The following is a 24108-nucleotide window of genomic DNA, read 5'->3' as shown; positions in this document are numbered from 1 at the left end:
CCAGGTCCAAACGACCCGCCTCACTAAGAAGACGGATAGCTTCCAAAACTCGATAATCTTCACCAGCCATAGTAAGCGAAAAGAGAATAGCTACAAGAGGAAAGGTAAGAAATACCAAAACTCTGACAAAAATAGCTAAGATAACACCGGCCACCAGGTCACCTAAGCCCAAAATGGTGCCCGTAAAGCGGTCCACGCCCATTTATAGGCAGCGCACAATACAACTAAAAACCAGCCCAAAAAGAGCCCAAATGGAATCTGCTAGAAGGAGAGCCCCCACCCAGATCTCCCAAACCGCCCGGGGGAGGAGACCTCCCAGGGGTCGGCTGCCCTCCCCCAAGCCCCCCTTTTGTCAGCTAGCTCATTAACAGCTTTCCTATCGCTGCTTTTAAAATCCCCGTATTTTTATGTAGCTCCCCTTGCAGCTTCATTTCGCTCGCCCCATGTCTGCTCCTTCGCCTACTCTCACCCGTACTCCTCCTCCCCCCCCCCCCCCCCCCTCCAACGCAACCATTTTGTTCCAGCCGTTGACAGGACTCACAATTGGTCTGAGGCCAGCAGTGCAAACACAGGACACACACTGCCAATACATTAACACTAATGCTGGCAGGGCTGGCTCTTTATAGTATTTGCTCGCACCTTGTGGAACGCCCGGACGAAAGCGCTTACATACATCTGCGCACACCTCTTTGGCGCTACAAAAACGAACCTGGTGCTTTTTGCGAGTGTGCGCATTAGCCCAGCTGTTCCAAATCATCTCTGCACTTATTACTGTACTCGTTTATATGATACAAAACACTCCCAATACATTAACACTTATACTGGCACGGCGGACTCTTTAAAGTATCTGCTCGCATCTTGTGGAACGCCCTGGCACCAAAGCGCTTAGATACATTTGCGCACACCTCTTTGGTGCTACAAAAACTAACCTGGTGCTATTTGTAGTAGCAGGCAATTCATTACTTTGAAGCACTGTTTAGAAACATACTTATGCTATAAAAACATTAGCATCGCCAATAAGTCTTGCTTTTGGGACATTACAAGTATTTAGTCATGCAGCACAATATCCTTAAAGCAACAGCATCAACTGTTGCATTGCTAAACACTTATAAAGTCCCAAAGGCGAGACCTATTGGCTATGCCAAATTGCCAATGCTTGTTATTGACCAGACATTAGATGCATCTGTTCTATATTTTAAGCGAGTTGGGCTTGTTTTCCTATTTATAGTCCGTTCAACCAGGAAGTATGCTCAGAGTTTGGTGAAGCTGTCATTAGTTTCGGTTTCGTTTCTTTAAGAATGACTCCTTGAGAGCCGTGTATTACAGTGCGTTCGTGAAAGAAGAAATACAGCACACAAGATGGCAGAAACAGACGGGCGCACTTTGTAAATACTTGGATCCCACCAACACCTTGTAGTTCTTCGCGTTTCTGAATGCAAGTATACCCCCGTAAGTTCTCAAGAACTGCTTGCGTTATGATGATGAAATATGTATATTGTGTACACCTTTACTGAGAACGTATTGAATATATTTACGGAGTGGGTCTTATTTCTCCTAATACTCTCTCTCACAGATATTTAAGCACACTAACAAGGTCTCAGTCACATACTTTCAGCATCACAAACACAGCCGGTAATACACGATTGTACACTCCGGGGTCTATTTACTACAGTCTGACGCAATGCAGCGCTACAGCCATGGATGCTGCTTATTTACAAGCCCCTTGCGCCGTCGCTGCGTCACTTTTAATATAAAAAAAAGTGACATTATGGCGGCGCAAGGTACTTGTAAATAATCCCCTCCTGTGTATTAAGAGAAGTAGAGAGCAGGACAGCGCCAGGAATACGGCACTCTCCTCTTGTCTCCCAAGTCCGGCGCACAATCAGGCTGCCGAGTGCTGTGCACTGTCTAATATAGGTTTTGTATTGGAAGGGTACCCTTCCAGTAACAAATATTGGGCCTCATTTATGCGGTTAAGAGGTAGGGCAGCCCCGCAAGGTATCTCTTTGCGCTGCCCTACGTCAAAAGAAAAGGACAGGAATGCACCGTGGGGCAGATTTTCAAGCCTCTTGCACCACTTTTACGTCACTTTTAACATGGGAAAAGTGACGCAAAAGAGACGCAAGGGTCTTGTAAATATGCCCCCTAATCTACAAGATACAGCGCATTCCTGTCCTTTTCCTAGTCGCACAATAGGCTGCCGTGCGCCAACGCAGGCACCCTTGCACATGGTGCAAGAGTGCCTGCATTGTGGGGCTGATTGATTTTGTTCAGGAAGTGGCACCTTCCTGCACAAAATCAAGCAATTCAGGCGATTTCCTCTTTTTTTTTTAAAGTTTCGAAAACATTTATTGACATTGCACAGTACAACAATGTAGAAAAAAAGCCACCATCCAAGCTCAAGCGTCAATGATATGCGTAGTGCAGTTTTCCACACAATTAGGAATACTAACTAACTTACCCCCTCCCCAACCGACCTACAAATACAGGTCAAGAAATAATGCAAAACTGTCCAGTCCGTGACAATACAGTCTATTAGCGTATATGGATAAGCAGCAACACATTGTGGCTTGTATGAGGTCTCAGCAATATTTGGAGGTAGAACATCACAAGTAAAATCACACAGCATCTCACTCCGCTCATTCCAAGCAATGCTAAGTACAACAAGCATGATCTTGCCATTTCCAATCTCAAGTCAGAATACCACGGCGCCCTGGTCCGCCACTCATGTCTCATGTGGTTGCTCCTGTGCGGTGGGGGCAGGGCCCAGTCTCCGGTGCATCCTCCCCTTCCACCCGATCTGCCTGCTGCGCGAGAAGATATGAGGTGAGCGGGCCCCAGATGTCTTTCGGGCGCGATTTGGCGGGGAGCTTGTCTGCATAGTGGTGCATGTAGTCCTGCCATGTAGACATAGTGTGAATCAAATCCTTAAATTTAGGGGCGCGGCCTCTCCCCCAACTACACGACACCTGTCGCTTCGCCAGCAGTAATCCCATTGCTAGGAACTTTTTGTGCACTGTTTGAAATCCATGGGTCAAGCCCAATAGGGCTACGAGCAGGTATGGTGTTATCTGGGTACCAATCATGGTCGACAACCCCTGAAACGTCTGTATCCAGTAAGCCCTCCCCTGTGGACATTCCCACCCTAGGTGTAGAAACCCCGCTCCTTCCTGACCGCATCGCGCACATGCATCACTATCTCTGAGGCGAAACCTTTAGAGTCTAGGGGCATGGTATAGGCGGTGCAGAAATTTGAAATGGATGAGGGGCAACCTACTGTTGCCGGTCACTGCCTTTGTTTGCGCGCAGCTGAACTCCCATTGTTCATCTGTCAGAGCAACATTCAGATCTGTATCCCATTCCTGCCTGGCACGAACTGGGCATGAGGACGAATATGATGTGCCGAGGGTTATCCGCTTGTAGTAAGGCATGCAGTGGGACTAGTGTATCAGTTTCTTCTGGAAAGGCAGGCGTCACAGCCTTCACACTCTGCCGGAGGCGGGTATACATAAATGTGTCCATTATCGTCGGCTCAAAGGTCTCAAAGAATTGCTCCCTGGAGCGGAACCTCCCCCCCCACATAGAGATCTCCCCAGGTACTATACTTAAGTTTCTCTAACTTCTTCTAACATATCCCCTCATATGTGACTTGCAATAAAGGATTTCGTGAGAGGGACACCATAGGAGAGTACAACATGGGTATTTCCAGCTTGCTCGCTATCCGCTGCCATGCTAGTATTGTGCAGTCTACGGTGGATGGGTCGCGTTCGCGCTGCTTCACTGCCGTAAAGAGATAGCATGTCGTGGGTGTCGGGCCATATAGCCATCCTCCACCGCCAAATGGGGCATAAAGGGTTGTGGGTGAAGCCAATACGTGGCAAAATGGGCCTGTGCACAGTAGTAATTAAGTTCAAAATTAGGGACGTCATATCCTCCCTGGTGATATGGCAGCATCAAATTGGCCAGGTTTAGTCGTGCCTGTTTCCCGCCCCAATATGAGCCTCGTAAGTTGAGAGTTGAGTGTACTGAAGAAAAAGGTTCCGGGATTATAAGGTATGTTAATGAAGAGGTACAAAAGTTTTGGCAATAAAACCATCTTAATTAGGGAGATTCCCTGTGCCATGGAGAGTGGAAGGCTTATCCACTTGGTGATGGTATCTTTAATTTTCTCTCCAGCTGTGCCACAATTTAATCGCATGAGCACATCCCTGTCTCTCGTGATGCGTACGCCCAGGTATTTTATCTCATCCACTTCCCAAACTAGGGGATAGTCCGACTGGTGTGGTGGGGTGTTGTCTGTTAGGGGAAAGGCCACAGATTTGGACCGGTTAATTTGCACCCGGAGATGGCCCCAAATTTTGCTATCTCACGAAGTATGGGGTTAAGATTGTCATGAGTTTTTTTAACATAAAGTGTCATATCATCTGCATATAAGGAGATGAGTAGTTGTCTAGTCGGGTAGAATAATGCTTTATCGTTATGATGCTGCCGAAGTTTAGCAGCTAAGGGTTCGATGGCCAGGGCAAATAGGATGGGGGATATCGGGCAGCCCTGCCGTGTGCCCCTGGATACGGTAAAGGGAGAGGATTTGGCCACGTTCAGGAGCTCTGCGGCCACCGGGCGGTGATATAACAGTTGGATCCATTGGAGGAGGGTGAAAGGCATCCCCATATAGCTTAGTGTGTCTAGCAGGTAGTCCCACTCCAGGGAGTCAAACTCCTTGGTAGCGTCGAGGAATACAGCGACTGCCGAGCATTTAGGGTCAATATCTTGTAACACTGCGGCCAGTGTTCGGAGATTATGCAATGTGGCTCGACTCGGAATAAAGCCAGCCTGGTCAGGTAACACCAGGTGCTGCATCAGCAGATTTAGTCGGGTCGCCAGGACTTTAGCTAATATTTTGGTATTGCAATTTAAATGGGAAAGGGGCCGGTATGAGTCACAGCAAAGTGAGGGCTTCCCTGGTTTTAACCAGGAGGTTATAAGTGCCTCTCCCATCATCATAGGCATACTTCCTTTCTCCAATGCTGCGTAATATACCTCCTTCAGGAGTGGGGCCAGAATTGTAGAGTAGGTTTTATAACACTCTATTGGCAACCCATCGGACCCCGGGGCCCGCACTGACTTGATCTGCATGATAGCTTCTGTTATTTCATCTAGTTCTAAATCTAGATAGAGACATTTCTGCTGAGTATCCCCCAGCCAGGCAAGGGCAGTATCTTCGAAGTAGTCGGGTAAGTCGAGAGGGGTGCCTCTTTGGGAGGAGTATAAGTTACCATAATAGTCTCTAAACGTGCGCAATTGGTCAGGGAGATTCCTATGTGTATTGCCTTTTACATCCTGCAGCTCCGTTACATAATTGGAAAATCTAGGTGGTCTGATTGTGGCTGCCAGGGGGTTCCCTGGGCGATCCCCCTCGCCATAAACCCATGCCACATGATGTTTCCCCCGGAACTTACGCTCCCTCTCAGCAAGGTCTTCGTATTCCGTGAGTTATCCAGCATATGGTGGCCGTGGTGTCACTTCTATCGGGAGCAGAGCTCAGCTCTCTTTCCAGTTGTTTGAGTTCCCTTTCCAATGTGGAGAAGCTATTGTGTAGTGATTTGAGTATGCCCCAGCCCTTAGATATGCACCAACCCTGGACCGTGACCTTGAACGCCTCCCAAACAGTTGTGCAATTTCCTCTTTACATGTGATCTACAAAATGCAGCGCACACAAAAAGGGAAACCAAGAACAAATGAAGACATTTCTACTTGTTGTGCCTCCCTAACCCCACTCCAGGAGTGGCGGGCGATTCTGACACATTCCCAGGTTTACGATTTCTTGCAAATGTGTCAGATTCCATGGGTGCTGTGTGGGACCACCAACAGCCATGGAACGCCCATGCATGAAAGGGGCACATGTAAACAAGGCCATGAAAAGCCACGTAAAATGGCTTTACGTGGCCTCGTAAATATGCCGGAGCACATTACGCCACCGTAATGTCACAAAAGTGACGTTCCGGTGCCTTATAGTAACTTTAGAACTTTCCCTACATTATTTGTGTGCTGTACATTGCAGCACACATGCAAATTTGGAGTAGCTAGGAGAAATAAAAGCATTTCTCCTTGATAGTGCCTATTTAAAAACAGTGTTATTTTTGTTCACAAAACCCTGGGTACTTTTTTTAGTAGATAGGGTTTTTCGTCAAAAACCAGGGGGTGGTTGCATGGGAATGCCCATGCACCACCAATGGAATGACTCTTGCACTGGAAAGTACATTGGGGAAAAAACGATTTTGCATCGATATGTGTTACTTTTGTGACGAAAACACATCGCAAAATAGTAGTTAATATGCCCCTCTGGGGCACACTCACCATTATTTCATACAAGGCAGTGCAGCAAGGATACTTGCTGCAGAGGGTTTGTGAGAGTGAGAGAGCAGAAATGCTCCATATTTACAAAATATGAAGCATTTCTGCTGTCTCCTTGCACTGGTACACTGTGTGCTGTCTAGCACCCAATCAGGTAGCCTCGTACCATATTACAGGGGGGCCTTTACCAGGCTAGATTGCTTTTTTGCAGTAAGGCAGATCCTCATGCAATAAAAACAATCCTTGGGGTCACATTCCTCTTTCCATGTGTGTTGTAGAATACAGCACACATTGAAAGAGGAAGTAACAAGGACAAATAAAAATATTTCTCCTTATTATGCCTCTGTCGGGTAGGTGCACCATTTTGGCGCACATCCAGGTTTGCTAGTCTTTCTAAATCTGGGTTTGTGTCAAAATACATGGGTGGGTGTATGGGAATGCCGATGCTCCACCCATGTAATGCCTACCCGCTGCAGAGTAACGCAAGGCAGTGCTATGTGCCCAGATTTGACTACCAGTAAATTGGGCCTGTCTTACATTTTAACACATAAAACATTAGTAGATCTCGCACAGTCTCATGGTGTCTGGTAAAGTCACTATCACACACTCTCACGCACAGTATCATGCATACTCCGTCTTACACAGACTACCTCACATTGTCACGTACACAGCCTCACACTGATACACATTTCCTCTGTCACACACTTTCTGCATCTCATGCACGTACACATACCTGCCATCTTTCTCTCTCTAATGGTTAGTGGTTGAGACGATTCGGGGACAGCAGTGCAACCCCAGTGGCAAGTCATGGAAGCTGCAGGCACTGATCATGCAGGCTTCTGAGGTTGTCCATGCTATTTTAAGGGGTAGGCGCCCAAGTCCTGACCATACTTAAACCATGGCATGAACCTGCAGGTTTGAGGATCATGCAGTCTCCACTGAATATCCATCCCACCCAGTAAATGAAAAAGTAGCCTCCAGTGACTGATCACACTGTGTGACAGAGTATTTACGCCACATCTATAAGATAGCCATAATGGCTCTTTGGCTCTGTAGGATAGTCACCCAGCTTCTATGGGACAGTGGTGGAGTCCCCGGGATTCTGCCTACCCAGCGTCTATGTTCTAGCCATTTAGCCACGAAAGGATTACTGACCAGCCTTCATTTGTTAGGAGAGCAGTCTTGAGGTTGTGCACATGCTGGCAATTCCCTACGAAGTGAGATACAAGCTTAATGGAATGCCCTGTAAGTATTTATGAGACATCAGTTGGATGTAGATCCTTGAAAGTCATTGCCGTCTTCCCTCTAACAGTGAGTGAGTATGTTTGGTCAAGTGTAAGGTAAGCCACTTCTTAGTGTTTTATCACTTCATGGCACTAGAGGCATGTTGACAATTTACATTTTCATTTTAATGGGAAGGTTTTCTAAATTCAGTTGAGGCTACCCATCCCACCTGTTGTATTCCGCTCACACAAATCAGTCCAAGGATACCAACTAATTTTTTTAGCTTCCACTTTCAAAAACCTTCCGATTAATAGAATGTTCAGTTTTACATTTTGTTTCTTTATATACATTTTATTAATCTATTATTTAATTTTCTAGACAATCGCAAACCCCTAGGGATCTCTGGCCCACAGCTTAATAACAGCAACTGTATACTGTTCGCAAACATTCATCTTTAGCAAGTCACTAAATGTGTTGATGAGAAACATACCCAACCATTAAATATGTATTTGTTTTTTCATAGGCAGTAGCAGAATGTTTTCAAAGTGGGATTTCAAACGGACACCTTTTGAAACATTTGTTTTCATGGACTTGGAAGCTACAGGTTTACCACCATCACGGCCTAAAATTACAGAAATCAGCCTACTGGCAGTGAGCAGGCATTCGCTGGAGAACACTGAATTCACCAACTCCTTCCGACCAGTCCCACGCTTCCCTCGTGTTGTGGATAAGCTCTGCCTTTGTATCGACCCAGAAAAAGAGTTCACGTCATCAGCAAAAACCCTTACAGGACTTAATAATAAAGTTCTTTTCAAAAACAGGAAGCAGAGCTTCAACTCATATGTTGTAAATGGGATCAAGGCCTTCCTAAGTCGACAGTATTCACCTGTGTGTTTTGTATCGCACAATGGTTACCACTATGACTTCCCATTGTTAAAAGTTGAGCTGTCTGAATACGGGCTCTTGTGTCTTGATGATGTTTATTGTGCTGATACTCTGACAGCCATGAGATGGCTAGACCGTGCAGACAACCACTTTCAGCAGTCTGCCCCCAAGAAGGGGAACTACGGCCTCAGTGACTTGTATTTCAGATTTTTCATGGAGTACCCAAATAATACTCACACAGCAGAGGGTGATACAATTGCTCTGATAAGTGTTTTTCAATGGAGAGCAAGAGACCTGATTAAATGGATGGATTTAAATGCCAAGCAGTTTGTTGACATTAAACCAATGTACAAGGATATAGCCCAAGAAGAAAGGGGATCGGTCTTTTCATCTAAAACTTTTCTAGACTCTTCTGAAATTCAGACCCATTTTGCACCTCAGGCTAATGAAGATATGTTCAGTTCTGATGGATTTGATTTTTACTATCGAACAGAGAGAAGTAATTATAGGAAACGTCAACCCAAAACACGAGTTCACAACAATGGCCATTTTTTCTCTTCTTCACCCGAGTGCCTTGATAACACGGACATCCTAAATCCTAATATTGACTTTAAGCAAAATTGGGTGTGGATTGTATGTTTACTATTTTTTTCACTTGCCATTGGCTGGTTTCGAAATGGAGGAAACCGATGAAAAATGAGGATAATCTTTAGTTAATATTAATCTGTTTATATATATATAGTCTTTTTTTTTAAAGTCAGGCCTTGAGGCACTTTTAGCTGTTTCGCCAGTAATACAAATTCAGAAATTAATATATATTCACAACTACGGTGGCAGTGCCACCATGTAGTTATAGTTAAGTCAGACTTTCCATACGAAACACGATTTTGCTTAGCTGATAACTTTGGCGTTATTTCACAAATCTTCACAAAACCTTTATTTAAAAAAATTCATTGACCTCAGCTCCTTCTTTTGTTCGAATGTTTTGTACCAATTATTCAATCGGGGGGCCCCAAAACATGGGGGGGGTGTCCCAAAACATTGATTTTCGCATGTTAATTTCTATAGGAATTTTTGGAAAGTGACACAGAAAAAACAACTGAATGAAATTTGGCAGCAAGTTATGACTTTATTCAGAAAATTTGCTTTTTGTTATTTGGTGTAAATCCGTTGAGCATTTTTTAATGAAATTTGTGTTCAATGAAGTGCTTGGGGTGGTCATGAACAGATTAAAAAGAGAGTGATATCTGTGCTGTATGTGTCCAAATATGTTCTAATTAGCCACTTTAAAAAGGACTAGTTATTCCTGGTTGGCTGGCCACAAACTATAAAATATGTTGTGTCAGCCATCACAGGACTCCGGGACTTGCTTCCCATTGAAATGCATTGTAGTGAATGCCATGTTTTGAGGGTCACAAAAAGGATCACATATAGAGTGTAGTAACAGATTTTAATCACCACATAAATCATTTGTTGGTGGTACCACACTCATTTTTGGTATTGTGGTGTGTTCCAAGGTAATTTCAGTTTGTGGGAGTTTTGTGCACTTATTATTGTGCGTTATTAACAACACGTAGACTATGGATGTACATGTATACACTTATCAGATTTTATTCCCTTTGAAGTAATTTGTCTATTACCTGTTAAATTGTTTTCCCTTGGCTTATTTTAACTAGACCTCAGTTAGGTCTTGACACCATCTTCTTTAAAATGGATGTCTCATTCTGTACGTTCACTGTTTATTTCTGTTGCACTAAGTCTAGCACAGTCATGTTTGTTTGTTTCCGAATTACGTTCTTGTCGCTGTTCTAAATCTTTTCCAGTAAGGGCTCACGAATGTTTCAACTGCTCAAGGTCTTGCCCGCTGCCTTCTGTATTGAATTCATTCACAATAGTTCTCTGTAGTTTTATAACTAGTTTGTTCTGCCATCTATGGATGGCATTAGCGTAGAGTGGGCTGAATGAATTTATTTATGTAGAGGGATAGTGCTTAGATGGTAAGGAAATATGACATTTAATAATTATGGGATCTGATTTGTCCAAATTGTATTCATTTTGCTCACAGCATGACGATTTTCATTTTTCATTCTGTCTCGGGAGAAGATTTTCGATATAAACCCTTACATTTGTGAGTGAGTCAGATAAACCTAGAGACTTTTCTGATACTACTAGGGATGCTGTCCGATTTCTTATTGATTTTACTGCTCATTTTGGACTTGGAATAATTTATGACTTTGCTTATTTTTTCTGTATTGGCCTATTACTGAGAGCCCTCATGGCAAAGACTTTATGCATCTGCATTTATAATATCTGTATTGCACCTTTTGAATTTTTGTAATAAATCCTTATATTTTCTAACTCTGCCCTAGACTTCACTTATTGAGTATGTACTCACTTAATTGACTTTATAATGGTATGCTGTATGATGCCTTCTGTTGAGGACAGATTACCTCATGAAATCATGAAAGTGATGTTTAACACTGTCTCTGATCCATCTTTCCACCCATGGGCATGTTGTTAAGATGACTTTTTGGGGTATCCAATTTCCTTGTGCCCACAAATATTTGGTAACCAAGGATGGGTGCACAGTAAACTCCCATCTGCTTTTAGAGATCCATTTTTGCCCTGTCTCTAGTCTGGCTTCTGTCTGCATTCCAGAGTCCTCTGTGGATTTTCCATTGTGGGTTTTCCTAGTGGAGTATTTTCTGAGCTACTGACATCACAGTCCTGTTTTTGAGCACAGGAATCTAAGTATTAGTAGGGGCAAAGTGATTCATGAGATTGAGAATGTTTTGTTGTGTTGACAATGTATTGTGAGAGTGTGGTTTGTGTTGTGTGATGGATTGCTATGCTGCATGTGAGCTTTTGGGTACGTTATGTTGATTTTAGGTTTAATTAGTGTTTTGATTACTGTGATTTTGACATACTTGTCTTATTTGTGTCAGATATATTTTTGATATTATTATTATTTTAGTGATCGAGTTGTAGTAATCCAAGATCTTGTAATGTTGTTCAACTTGCCTGAAAAACTCTAGTGTGTTTTGCAAGGCACCGCATTCAGACAGGTAAGGATGTTCAGGGATTTGAGTGTTTAAGTCAGGTTGGTGTCATTTGTTCCTCTGCACTGGAGTGAATAAATTAAACAGAGATGTGATGCTGCTGGATGGGAGTCTGCTTTGGTGTGAATTGTGCTTCACTAGTGCTGTGAACGTACTTGTCATGTTTCTAATGAATGTGAGATTCTTTTTGTTTAATCTTCTGATTTACTTCTATTTAAATTGAACAGGCAAGATTTATTTTGTTAATTTGTGTGTGCGCTCAGTGAGAAAAAGGCTGTGTATTGTTTTCCATTTACAGGAAAAGCTGTGCTGCGATTGGTTAAGCAGCCAAGGAGTCACGCTGGGATTGGTGAGATGTCACCACAGAGTTGCCCTGTCCTTAGTTGGTTACATTCAAAGAATCGCTGTGATTGATTAACCATTGGCATAGCCTTGCTGTGATTGGTTGTTGTTCTTCTACTTGTTTTGAATGGGGGTTGAATTATTCTGAGTGAGAATAATGATGCGGAGGGACAGAAGATACCTCCAGAGTGCTCACCCGCGAGGCGTGGCTTGCCGCAAGAGAAAATGGCCGCAAGTGAAAATGGCCGCAAGTTAGGAGAGCTCCGCCGATCCGATCCAGTAATCCCCCCAATATCCTGTAATTATCCATCCAAATAGGGCTGTGAAAAACGAGAAAGAGATCGGAGGACCCCCTAGCCTAAGCAACGGCACTAGAAGGGGCCAAATCGAAAATACGGAACAGTAACAAGATACCCGGCGAAGATAGGCCTGAAATTCACAGGCTGGATTAGCTCAGCTGGCTGGACATTGAGAAGCGGAAGAAAGGGGCATGCGGCAACAGGGCCTGTTGTCGAGTGAAAGGCCCCCCATCCTCTCTCCAACCTCAACTTAGGGCAAACATCACGGGACCTGGGAATCCTATCAATGGGTGGAGGAGGAAACTAGCTAATTGCTCGAAACAGAGGAGGAGCGACCGACAACGGGGAATCGGATCGCAAGAATACACGTTGCAGTGAAAGGCAGAGTAGAGAACAATACAAGCGCCTGCAGGAGCGGTCCGGAAGATTTGAGGTGAGGGACAGCAATCCTTGAGGGCTGAAGTGAAGGGGCTACGGAGCGACTGGAGAAGTGCTGAGGTGTTAATGGTGGAGGCCTCCCAAGCAGCACAGAATGGACACCCGCTTAAAACGGCGGCGATTACACCAGCGCACCCCATCCCAGCCCCGCCCCCAGTGGTGAAGGGGTGACCCAGGTACCGTGGCGCACAGACTGGTAGGAGGAAAACAACCTGCAACGACTAGGCCTCTGAACCTCTAGGGCCTGGAGCACGAGGGAAGTAAGAAGTGCAATCGGGAGGTAAGAGATGTCCAGCGGCAAGAAAAGGGGAATGCACTGGGAACCCGTGCTGCAGGAGGGAGGCTATGTACTACCCCGGAGAGGACAAGCCCGAGTAAGACCTCGTAGGAGCAGACCCAGGAAGGATTGGTTGATAGATCGAGTACTGGCCCGAGCCAAGGACGAAAATCGAGAGACCTGGGCAGAAAAACCGACAAGCCTCAGGGGCAGAGATCCTGAGCCGGCAGCAGTGAATACTGCTGTGGCTCAAGGCATCTCCTGAACTAAGTTGCCACTGCCCGCTGTGAACCGGACCAAGGGACGAATCAGTAGGGATAAACAATGGGCCTAAGAGGTATGATAGGTTGGAGGGGCACCCGGGGAGCCCACCAAATGAAGCTTGACAAGTACACAGTGACCAAAGATTCCACTGTTATGAACATGGACAAGACAGAGCCGGACATCAGATCACAGTCCAGTGCAGAGGTGGTGGGGCCAACGCTACAAGATATAATGACAATGTTGCAAGGTGTGAGAACGGACCTAGATGGAAAGATAGACACAGTGACCAGGGAAGTGTCATTGATGAGGGCTGATTTGCAAAACATGGGATCCAAGGTGAAAGAAATTGAAAAGGTCACAACCACTCTGGCGGAAGATACAAAAGCGATGTAGAAGCGCGTGCCGTAACTCTCTAACTTGATGAAGGCATTGGGGGCAAAGTTCGAAGACCAGAATGGCCGGTCTCGCCGAAATAACATGCAAATAATCGGGATGCCGGAGCAGGTGGAGGGTCCTTCGGTCAATCTCTACGTTGATGACTTGATCACCAAGTAACTCCGACCTAGGGCCCTATCCAGGAATATTTCAGTGGAGAGGGCTCATAGAGCACCCAAAATTAGGCCGAGACCTGGGGCACCATCATGCCGAATTGTAGAGCGTATCTTCAACTACAGGGACCAGGATGTGATCTTGCAAACTGCAGAGCGCCTCACAACTCAAGATAGACAATGCAACAATAACATCCTATCCTGATTTTACTGCAAAAGTACAACAAGCCAGGAGGACATTCTTGGAAGTAAAAAATGCACCTAGAGCTAAGGACATTAAATATTCCATGCTATTCTCCACTCCGGAGGAAGCGTAGGAGTAGTTAGACGGTTGGTGGAGAGTGGGAAAACGGCAGCACACGACTAGCAGTGAAGGCAACACTACAGAAAACAAGACGGAGGCAACTGATGATGCAACACATGGGCCAAGGAAACACATAGACTGGCAACCCCAGCCAGAAGATTGAGACACAGTATGAACAGTAACCCGGAAAAGGGGTGGCAATTGCTCTGATGTCAATTTAAAGGAACGGACCAAGGTTGGGATGTCGAGAAGGGGGACTCCGGCGAGAGACTGGATATGCAGATAAGACATTGCTTGAGCTAAAGTCTGACTATAGTCAGTCGTTTGTATGGTCAAATTGAGTCCTACAAGTTCACACGTAATATTGGGATCATAGCAGAATTGAGGGGGGAGGAGGGAAGGGACTCAGTGGGGAAAGGTAGGGCCTTGGGCCAACCAAAGCACCAAAGTTGAGTTGTGGGTGACTAGCGCTCTGGAAGGTTGGGGGGTGGGACGTTGTTTGCCCACTGTGCAGGGTAGCAGGAAGGGGGGAGTTTTACAGTTCGTCGTTACAAATATGCGTGTTATTTGTTTCAGATATCAAATGCATAGGCACTATAAAGAAGGGTAGTAAGAAAAGGGCTAGGGTGAAATGGATCACAGAACACCATGGCACATGGGTGACAGCGACATATGCTCTACGCAAATTCACGCCTAAGAACACATTGTTTTGAAGGACATTGAGAGGCAAAGCCAGACTTCACCTGAAGTACGTAGTCCGCTGGGCGCGACCTAACACTGATGACATGGAATGTTAATGGTCTAGGCAACAAAATCAAGTGCACAATGGTTATGCAATATATTCGTAGACATGCCTCAGACATTGTTTTGCTACAAGAAATGCATCTAAAGGGTAATATATTCAAAAGCCTTGGATAGGTTTGGATATACGCTATTAGCACATTCAGGGTTCACTTCAGGGCCCAGGGGCGAGGAATATTAGTAAAAATGCAGCTGCCACTAATTCCTCAAAAGACATGGTACGGCCAACTGGGTAGATACATAGCCTTCACAGGGATATGGGATGGCAAGACTATTAATCAATGTTCGGTCTACGTACCGACCAAAATTCACTCTACCACACTGTCAGAACTAAGTGCACTGCTCCCTAAACTCCCATACAGCACCTTGGTAATGGATGGGGACTGGAATGCGATGATGAACCCAAGCATAGATAGAATATCAGACACAAACAGGGAAGCAAGTGGAGATACATTAAAGTCGTTTGTGGAGGGAATGGGATTGTTGCATCTATGGCGCGCCCACAACCCATTGAACAGACAATATAAATTTTTTTCAGCCACATACCAAGGCCATTTTCGACTGGATTATTTACTGACTCACTCCTATGGGGCAGGCAGCTTCAGAGGGGCAATCCATAGGGCGAGAGGTCTCTCCGGCCATTCACCAGTGGAGGTCACACTACAAGGGCCCACCAGGAACTACTCTCTCCTGCCCGCATAGATCCCTGGCGGTTCATAAATAGGCGGACTAAAGATAAAATTTGTGAATGTACGAAGCATTACTTTCAGGATAACCAGGGTACGGTCAACTCACAAGTAGTACTCTGGGAGGCATACAAAACGGTAATACGAGGCTACAAACAAGCACTGTCGGGGGGAAGGAGAAAAAGGAAAGGCCATTACAATATGAGACGCTTGAAAAGGAATTACTGCAATTAGAGAGTACAAATAGAAATCCAATAGACCCAGATCCACTGCTGGGTCATCAAATATGGCTTAAGCAGAAGGAGATGAGAGACCTGGCGGAAGGGAAAGCTAGGGAATACAATAGGGCAACCCAAAGGAGGATATATGAGGTAGGTGATGAAGCGACAAAGCAGGGAATGGAACTGGGTACTGGAGGTTAAAAATAAGAAGGGTGAACCCTGTGTAACAGGAGAAAGTATAGCTGAAGCCTTCACAACTTATTATAAAAAGATATATCAATTATCACAACCCTCACAATGGAGGACTGTGTTGAGCTACTAAGGGAGGTACAACTCTCCATGATTGCGCAAAACGATAGGGAAGAACTAGATAAGGACATTACAGGAGAGAAAATCTGTGGGACCATTGGTGCGCTCCAATCGGGGAAAGCAGCTGGGTTCAATGGTATACCTATATAAAGGAGTGGCAGCCTTGGTCGCCCAACACATGCTAAGTAGGTTTGAAGAGTCACTGCAACAGGGCAGCCTACCGGAAGACCAAAGTTATGTTATGTTACATAAATTTGTAACGCTCACAGATACTCATGAGTGTCCCGGCGCGATGACTAGTGTGGTATGGAAAGTGATTATCAGGCAAAAAAAAATGTTTTTAATTTCCTTTTAAAAGTTACTGGGTCCTGAATGATACACAGGCAGTGATGAAGAGCATTCCAAGCAGCAGCAGCCTTCACAGCAAAGGAACTGCCCCTTAGCCTCTGATACTTAAAGCGAGGAACTTGGGCAAGGCGTAGGGACATGGATCGCAGGGCTCACAAAGGAACATAAAAAGAGAAACGTCTCTGCAGATACAGAGGACCCCACCCAGATCAGATCAGATCAGATTAGCTTTATTCGATTTTAGTTTAAAAACCATAAAAGCAACAACAATACATACATAGATATCTCAACATTTCATTACGAGGTTAATATCAACTATAAAAACAGGATTAAATCAGTGTGACGGGTCAACTAATCAATGTTCGTGCATATTCAAGACTAATTAGAGGCTAGGGTTAGTGGCACAGGGTACACAAGATCCCCTTCTCCAGGAATTATAGTTCATTGTCATTTGTCTTGCTAACGGAATATGTTGGAAGCTCGGATAGAAATCATACAAGTCCCAAATGCAAATGGGGCCATCTCCTTTATTGGGCTGGCAAAATCGTAGGTAGGGGACTATGTTCCTATTCTTAAATTTGATTAACACCAGGTCCCCCGAGATGACTTTGGGCAATGTACCTAGCCACCCCACCCTCCTGACACTCAGGATTCCACCATCTAGGTCAGGTGGCAAAGGTCTGTTGTGCTTTAGCCAGAAAATGACCTTATTTAGCAGGTCCTGGTGTGTTTCGAGTTTGCCCTGGCTAAGTGCAGGGACCCCAGAGAGGACAGTCACGTATGGGGCGGCTTCGGGAGGTAAATGTATGCGATGCCTTCTTTCTAGAGCGGCCCTGGACGCTGTATGAGGTGTTAACGCAGAATTTAATGTAACATTGGGGCCAGTTGGAATGGGTGTAGTAAGAGGCTGTTCTAGAGTTTGGACTTTCCTGCATGCAATGGGCTTGAACTTTTCGTGGTTGATGGGAGGATTAGGGCAAATAGGTATAGCAGTTTTATTGATTGGTAGAGAGTTCCTTTTAAGTGTTTTTTCAATGCTGGTCAGCCTGTCCCCTACTTCGTTAATTTTTGTAACCAGAGGTGATATTGCAGATATTAACAATTGCTCAAACTGAGCCAGTAAGGTCAATTGGAGGGGCGATACAGGGTCGTCTGTTCTATACACAGCCTTATCCGTCATTAATGTGATTGGGTTAGAGGGGGATGGTGTAGAGCTGGTGCACGATTTTGGAACGTTAGATTGGTTCTCATTGTCTTTTTCCTCATCGTGCTTCCTTTTACAATTTAGACCCCGGGACGGTATATTGGCTTGAGATTGGTCTTTATTGAAAGGTAGTGGTACATCCCGTGGAGTGCCGTTTAGATAGTCAACATCTCTACCCATAATAGGGGGGGTTGATGCGTCCGGGACATACTTGGTGCCACACAGGGCATTCAGCTATTCCCAGATGGACATGGTTAATAGAAAAAAAGAACTCCAAAAGCGACAATAGACAGTACAGTGCATGACAGATAAGAAAAACGTCTCTATACCTCCTCCTTGGAAAGGGTCAAGTGGGGTGTCCCGTCCCGTCCTCCTCTGGCCTCTGAGGGCCGTAGAGGGCCCGCCCTTTGCCCGGGCTTAGTCCAGCGCTCCCGTGCGCTCCCGCGACGTGGGTCTGGTGAGGGTCTTTGTAGCACCTCCAGGCGCGGAAGTTAGCTCTCGCGGCTTCCTGCCGCAAGGCAGGCCGGGGATTGTAGTCTCCCCTGCTCGGCGGCCGCAGCACGGTCTCAGAGGCTGCGGCGGCGGGGGGAGACAGCTGGCAGGGTCCCGCTGGTGGAAGAAGGTGAAGCAAGCCTCCCCAGGCTTGTCAGGTCCACTTTGAAAAGGCCGCCCGCTCCCCCGAGACTGGTGAGGGACTTTGTAGCGCCTCCAGGCGTGGAAGTTAGCTCTCGCGGCTTCCTGTCGCAAGGCAGGCCGGGATTGTAGTCTCCCCCGCTCGGCGGCCGCAGCACGGTGTCAGAGGCTGCGGCGGCGGGGGGAGACAGCTGGCAGGGTCCCGCTGGCGGAAGAAGGTGAAGCAAGCCTCCCCAGGCTTGTCAGGTCCACTTTGAAAGGCCGCCCGCTCCCCCGAGACTGGTGAGGGACTTTGTAGCGCCTCCAGGCGCGGAAGTTAGCTCTCGCGGCTTCCTGCCGCAAGGCAGGCCGGGGATTGTAGTCTCCCCCGCTCGGTGGCCGCAGCACGGTGTCAGAGGCTGCGGCGGCGGGGGGAGACAGCTGGCAGGGTCCCGCTGGCGGAAGAAGGTGAAGCAAGCCTCCACAGGCTTGTCAGGTCCACTTTGAAAAGGCTGCACCCATGAAGAGCACGATTGGCCAAAACCAGTGATATAAATTTAACTCTGTCCACCACTGGAAGCCAATGGAGAGATCGCAACTGGTGGTGAACACTGTTCCTAGCCGAGATGCACAATAACAGTCTGGCTGGCGTATTCTGAACCACCTGTAGCTTTTTCAACAGGTAGCCCGGAATACCAGTACCCATGTTGCTTTCCCCAGATACTACATCCAGTCACGACAGAATCATGGCACACGTAATCGTTTCCCTCGCTGCTTGAGGTAAAAGAGGAAAGAATTTTCTGAGAGTTTTAGAAAGGCCGAAACAGCAACCAGCCAACTTCCTAATGTGTGTTGAGAAAGAGAGACTCTCATCAAAGTTTTTTAAGGGGCTTCCCTGTGGTGGGCAATGGAAGTTTAGGAGGCCATAGCTGTTCTCAGGAATTGGGAGGGAATTTACCAAATAGCAGGATCTCGGAGTTCTCTTCATTACACTTGAGCTGTGCATCCACCAGCCATTAAAAAATAGAGGCTAAACAACGTTGACCCAATGAAACAGAGTCTGTATCTTTGTCACAGGTAAAGAGCAGCTGGGTATCGTCCACATAGGCCATTACCTTAGCCCCTAGCTCCTCTGCCAGATATATCAGAGGAGTGACATCAATATTTAAAAGAAGGGGGCTAAGGGAGGATCCCTGAGGGACTCCAGTTGTCACTGACTGAGGGGAGGAGGAGGAAGACGGTGGAAGCCAAATCTGTTTGACCCGCCCCTCCAGGCCATGCGCTAGAAGAAGTGCGTGCAGGACCGCGTCGAACGCCGCCGAGAGGTCTAGCAAAATTAATGCAGCTCTTCCGCCGGCGTCCATACACTCCTGGATGGCCTCCGACACCTCAACTAGAACTGACTCTGTACTATGAGACCATGATTGAGCTGTGTGCAAGAGCGCTTCTCTTTGCACATATTCTGTAAGCTGTTTATTTACCACCTTCTCACACACCTTGGCCAGAGCCGGAAGGAGGGAGATAGGCCAGTAATTACCTGGGCTAAGATGGTCCAAAGACGCCTTTTTCAGGAGTGGCAGGATCTTAGCCTGTTTCCAAACCTGTGGTACAACAGCTTTCTGGAGTGAAATGTTAATAATGATGTTCACTTCTATGTTTGTGCTCTCTGCCACTGCTGCCAGAAGCCTGGCAGGACAGGGATCCGGGTGCGATCCAGACTTGAGACCCTTACGAATTTTGAGAGATTCCAAAGGATCAACCAGCCTGAATACGGACAGTGAATGAGCAGGATCAGCAGATTGAGAGCCCAGAAATCCCCAAATGCTGACGTCACAGGATGTGAACGCCGCCTGAATAATCTGAATCTTATCCCTAAAGAAGCAGGAATGGGTATGACACCAGGCAGGTCAAGATGGAGACACACTCGCTAGGGCCAAAGGGGACGTGAAGCTCTGAACGATGGTGAAAATTTCTTTGGAGTTGTTGCTGGCTGGTTCAATACGGACAGCATAGAATTGGCCTTTGGCCAGCATAATCGCTTTATAGTATGTTTTTTGCTTATCTCTGAGCTTCCGCTTGGCTGCCAGGCAGTATCCACTCCTGCACCAAGCCCGCTCAAGGATCTTACATTCATGCTTCGCAGCTTTAAGCGCCAAGTTAAACCAGGGTTTAGAAGGGGATTCCTAGCCAACCTGGTGGGCCAATGTGGAGCCACCGTGGTTACTGCCTTAGAAACCCAGCTAGGGAACCCAGCCAAACACTCCCCAAGCTCCCCGGTAAGTTTGGCTACCATAGTGGTCATCCCAAAGCAGGGCAAACCCCCAGAGTGCGAGTAAACGGCACAGTGTCAAGACAAGTAAAGCTTAGCAAGGGTACAAGGCAGGGATGTCTGCTCTCTCCTAGGCTATTTGCAAATTGTAATAGAGCCGCTGGTGGCATTTGTTAGAGGTGACCCGATAATAAGAGTCATAACAATAGTAGAGGAGTAGGAGAGAATTTCACTCTATGCAGACAACATACTCATATTTGCTACCAGACCTTGCTCGACATGCTTAGAATACTACACATATTTCAGCTGCTGGTGACTATTCAGGCTATCAAATAAACTGGAGTAAGTTCCTAATATTTGTGTTGGCATGAGGAGCGCTGACCTTATCAACGGCAGGGAGTGCACTACAAAGACAAATTGAAATACCTAGGAATAATGATTATGAATAGAGAATACAAATTTTACGACGAAAATTTGACTCCCCAGCTGCACAAATTGCAAAGAGATGTGGCACCCTGGAGAAAATTACCACTCTTGATAGGCCGGGCGGCTATCTTCAAGATGATGGCTTTTCCGTGCTTACTATATCTTGTATTAAATGCTCCCTACAGAATACCAGTGAGGTGCTTCCGAAAAATTGATGCTGAGCTACAACTGCTATGGGAGGGGGGAACCCTCGAATAGCACTAAGCAAGTTACAGGTAGGCCGATACGATGGTGGGATAGCAGTCCCAGATATTCGCAAATACTACTAGGAGGCACCGCTAGTCACGATAAATGACTGGGTCTTTGCAGGCAGAGAGGAACCGGCGTATCGAGTAGACCACTGGGCAAGGGGACAGCGAGGGTACCTGGAAGCTTTTTACAGTAGAGGACCTATGGGAAGACTGCCGACCCACACATAAACAACAGTCAGACTATGGAAAGAGAGACAACTACGTTTCTGGGGTGGAAGGGCAGACTGATGGAGCAGACTCCCTTGTGGGATAGTGACCTACTGAAGGAAGTGCGAGAGTTAAAAGGTTTCGACACATGGGGAATTCTGGGCATAGAATCTCTGGGGGTCGTATGGAAGGGCCAAAAAATAATAGATTTCCAGAGACTGCAGGATGAATATCAAATGCCAGACACAAAGTTTTAGATATATTCAGTTGAAACATGCCCTAACAGTACTCCTAAACAAGCATTTTCAATGCAATAGGTCTCGCATTTGTGCAGGTTAGGGCTATAGACGTTGTAAATGACAATGTAATTTACATATGCATTTTCTGTTTGAAGTGGAGGGAATATATGTGGTGTGGAGTGGAATTGTTAGTAGTGGAATTTTGGCTGGTGAAGCTGTGTGGTGAAGTAATGTGGCAAGGTGTACAGTGGATTTATGTGGATAGTAATTATGTGGTATTGAGTGTACTGGAATTATATGTAGTGGTATTGTGTGTTATGGAGTGTAATTATGTGGTAATGGTATTTTGTGTTGTGGAGTAGTATGTAATGGACTTTACATATGTGACGTGCTGTTGAATTTCGTGGTGTAGATTGAATGTATGTGGTGTGCTGTGTAATTGTGTTTAGTTGGATTATGTGGTGTGTGTGTTTTTTTTTTTAATTCTTTTTTATTAAGTAGTGAAACAAACACGGTCAGTAAGTTACATAAATCTTGAGTCCGTTACAGCACCAGTAATACATCTGCAATTTATACAGTTCCCACATTTATAGCCACAGGGAAAACAGTTCAGTCTATGTCTTGCGTGCCGGTCTGTGGGGCATGGGGAGGCTCGCAAATGTTTCCCCTACAGTCATTCCAGCTTGACCATACTTCTCCCCATTTGCGGGGGCACCCTCTTGCTGTATATACAGTCTTTTCTTGCAGCATGCACCAATCCATGTCGCTTTGCCAGTCTATCAGTTTCGGTGGATTGGGGCTCCCCACAATCTAGCAATGTTCCTCTTTGCCACCATCTGCCCGAGTGTCACCCAGATTTTCCCCTTTGGAGACAGGTCTGTGGGCTCCCAAATGTTCAGGAGACATCTCTTAGCCTCAATGCGGATCTCTACTTCCCACACCTCCCGCATACACTGCACGACTCGTCTCCAGTATCTTTGCACCTTCGGACAGTCCCACAGTATATGAAAGAAGGTGCCTGTCCCTCCACATCCCCTTCTGCAGAGCCCTTCTCCTCCCCTCCCCATCACTTGTAGCCTAGTACATGAGATATACACTCTGCGCAGAATTTTCAGTTGGATTAATCGCAATCGGGCCGAGATCGCCACCTCCCTAGGGGAGGCAAGAGCATATATCCATTCTTCCTCATCTATCTCTAGCCCGTCAGCGACTCATTTCTCTTTTAGGGGAAGGAGCGTGTCGGGGGGATTGTTGATTAACTTTTTTACGTGAGAGAGATGGCATGTTCTGTCATGTGTCCGTCTAATAATCTGTCTTCGAGTGGGGAGGTCTGAGGCAGTGTCGTCTCTGGTGGAATGTTCGCCTGCAGGGAATGTCGCACTTGCATGTATCTGAAGTGTTCAGTTTGAGCTAGATCGTATGTTTCTTGCAAGTGGGCAAACATGTGGATTCCTTTAGGGCCCCAGATGTCTTTGATTTGTGAGATTCCTATCAGGTCCCAGTTACGGAACCCCTTGGTGTGTCCCAAGTTACCAAGTTTTTCGGAGGCCCAGAGTAGAGTTGACATAGTAAGGACATCTGACCACCCTAGTTTCCTCTGAGCAATGTGCCATATCTGTACTGAGTGTTGAGTTGGTCCTGTGAGTTGATGTTTACCTGGCTTGGAGTAGAGTGCAACCTCATAATTCCCCCCAGGAAGTAGCCATCTGTCCATCCCGTACCTGGGCCGTTACCGTCACTGTATGTACCTTGGTTGATCGCTGAGAGGTGGGCGGCCCAGTAGTATTTGCGGATGTCAGGGAGGGCGATTCCACCGTCGTACCACCCCAATGTGAGTTTGCGCAATGCGATTCTAGGCGCCCCGGCCCACAGGAGGTCACGCTGCGCCGTTTCAACTGCTGCAAAATACGAGTTGGGTATTAGGTCTGGATAGTTCTGTAAAGCATAAACAAATCTTGGCAGTGCCATCATCTTAAAGAGGGCCGTTTGGCCCAGCAATGACAATGGAAGTTGCTGCCAGGATTTAGTGTCGCGTTGGCGCCGTCGTAGCGGTGGCAGTAGATTTCTTTCGTACAGGAGAGTCTTGTCTGTGGAGACAAAGACTCCTAGATATTTAAAGCCGTCCTCCGCCACTGTTATGGGACAGGTGGCAGGGAGCCTCGGGGGGTCCCCATGGAGTACGTAAAGGTGGGATTTGCTCCAGTTGATCCGAAATCCGGAGTTTCGTCCGAAGCTCGTGAAGATATCAAGTGCCGCCATGATACATCTTCGCGGTTTGGAGAGGTACAGAAGGATATAGTCGGCGTATAGGGAGATCTTGTCCTCCCATCCTTCCGTCCAGGCTATCCCTTTAATGTAGACATCCTGCCTTATCCAGGCCGCGAGCGGTTCAAGGGAAAGCACGAATAGGAGGGGAGAGAGAGGGCAGCCATGTCTAGTCCCTCTCTAAAGGGTGAAGACCTCGGATGCCTTACCATTTGCCACCACCTGGGCCAGCGGTTCAGTGTAAAGGAGACGGATCCATGATATAAAATTCGGACC

General features: G+C 46.4%; 1 protein-coding gene across 1 annotated transcript; it reads left to right on the top strand.

Moving 5' to 3' along the window:
- The first annotated feature begins 1268 nt into the window (after positions 1-1268).
- Positions 1269-10821, top strand: TREX1 (three prime repair exonuclease 1). Its single transcript, XM_086938926.1, has 2 exons — positions 1269-1449; positions 8102-10821. Exons 1-2 carry the CDS (start codon positions 1434-1436, stop codon positions 9154-9156), a joined length of 1071 nt encoding a protein of 356 aa, XP_086795052.1. The 5' UTR covers positions 1269-1433; the 3' UTR covers positions 9157-10821.
- The last annotated feature ends 13287 nt before the right edge of the window (positions 10822-24108 follow it).

The sequence above is a fragment of the Lissotriton vulgaris genome, chromosome 9, assembly GCF_964263255.1.
Source record: "Lissotriton vulgaris chromosome 9, aLisVul1.2, whole genome shotgun sequence".
In the NCBI taxonomy this organism is placed as follows: Eukaryota; Metazoa; Chordata; class Amphibia; order Caudata; family Salamandridae; genus Lissotriton; species Lissotriton vulgaris.
The sequence above is the reverse complement of the archived record's forward strand: the minus strand, read 5'-3'. Positions and strand labels throughout refer to the sequence as shown.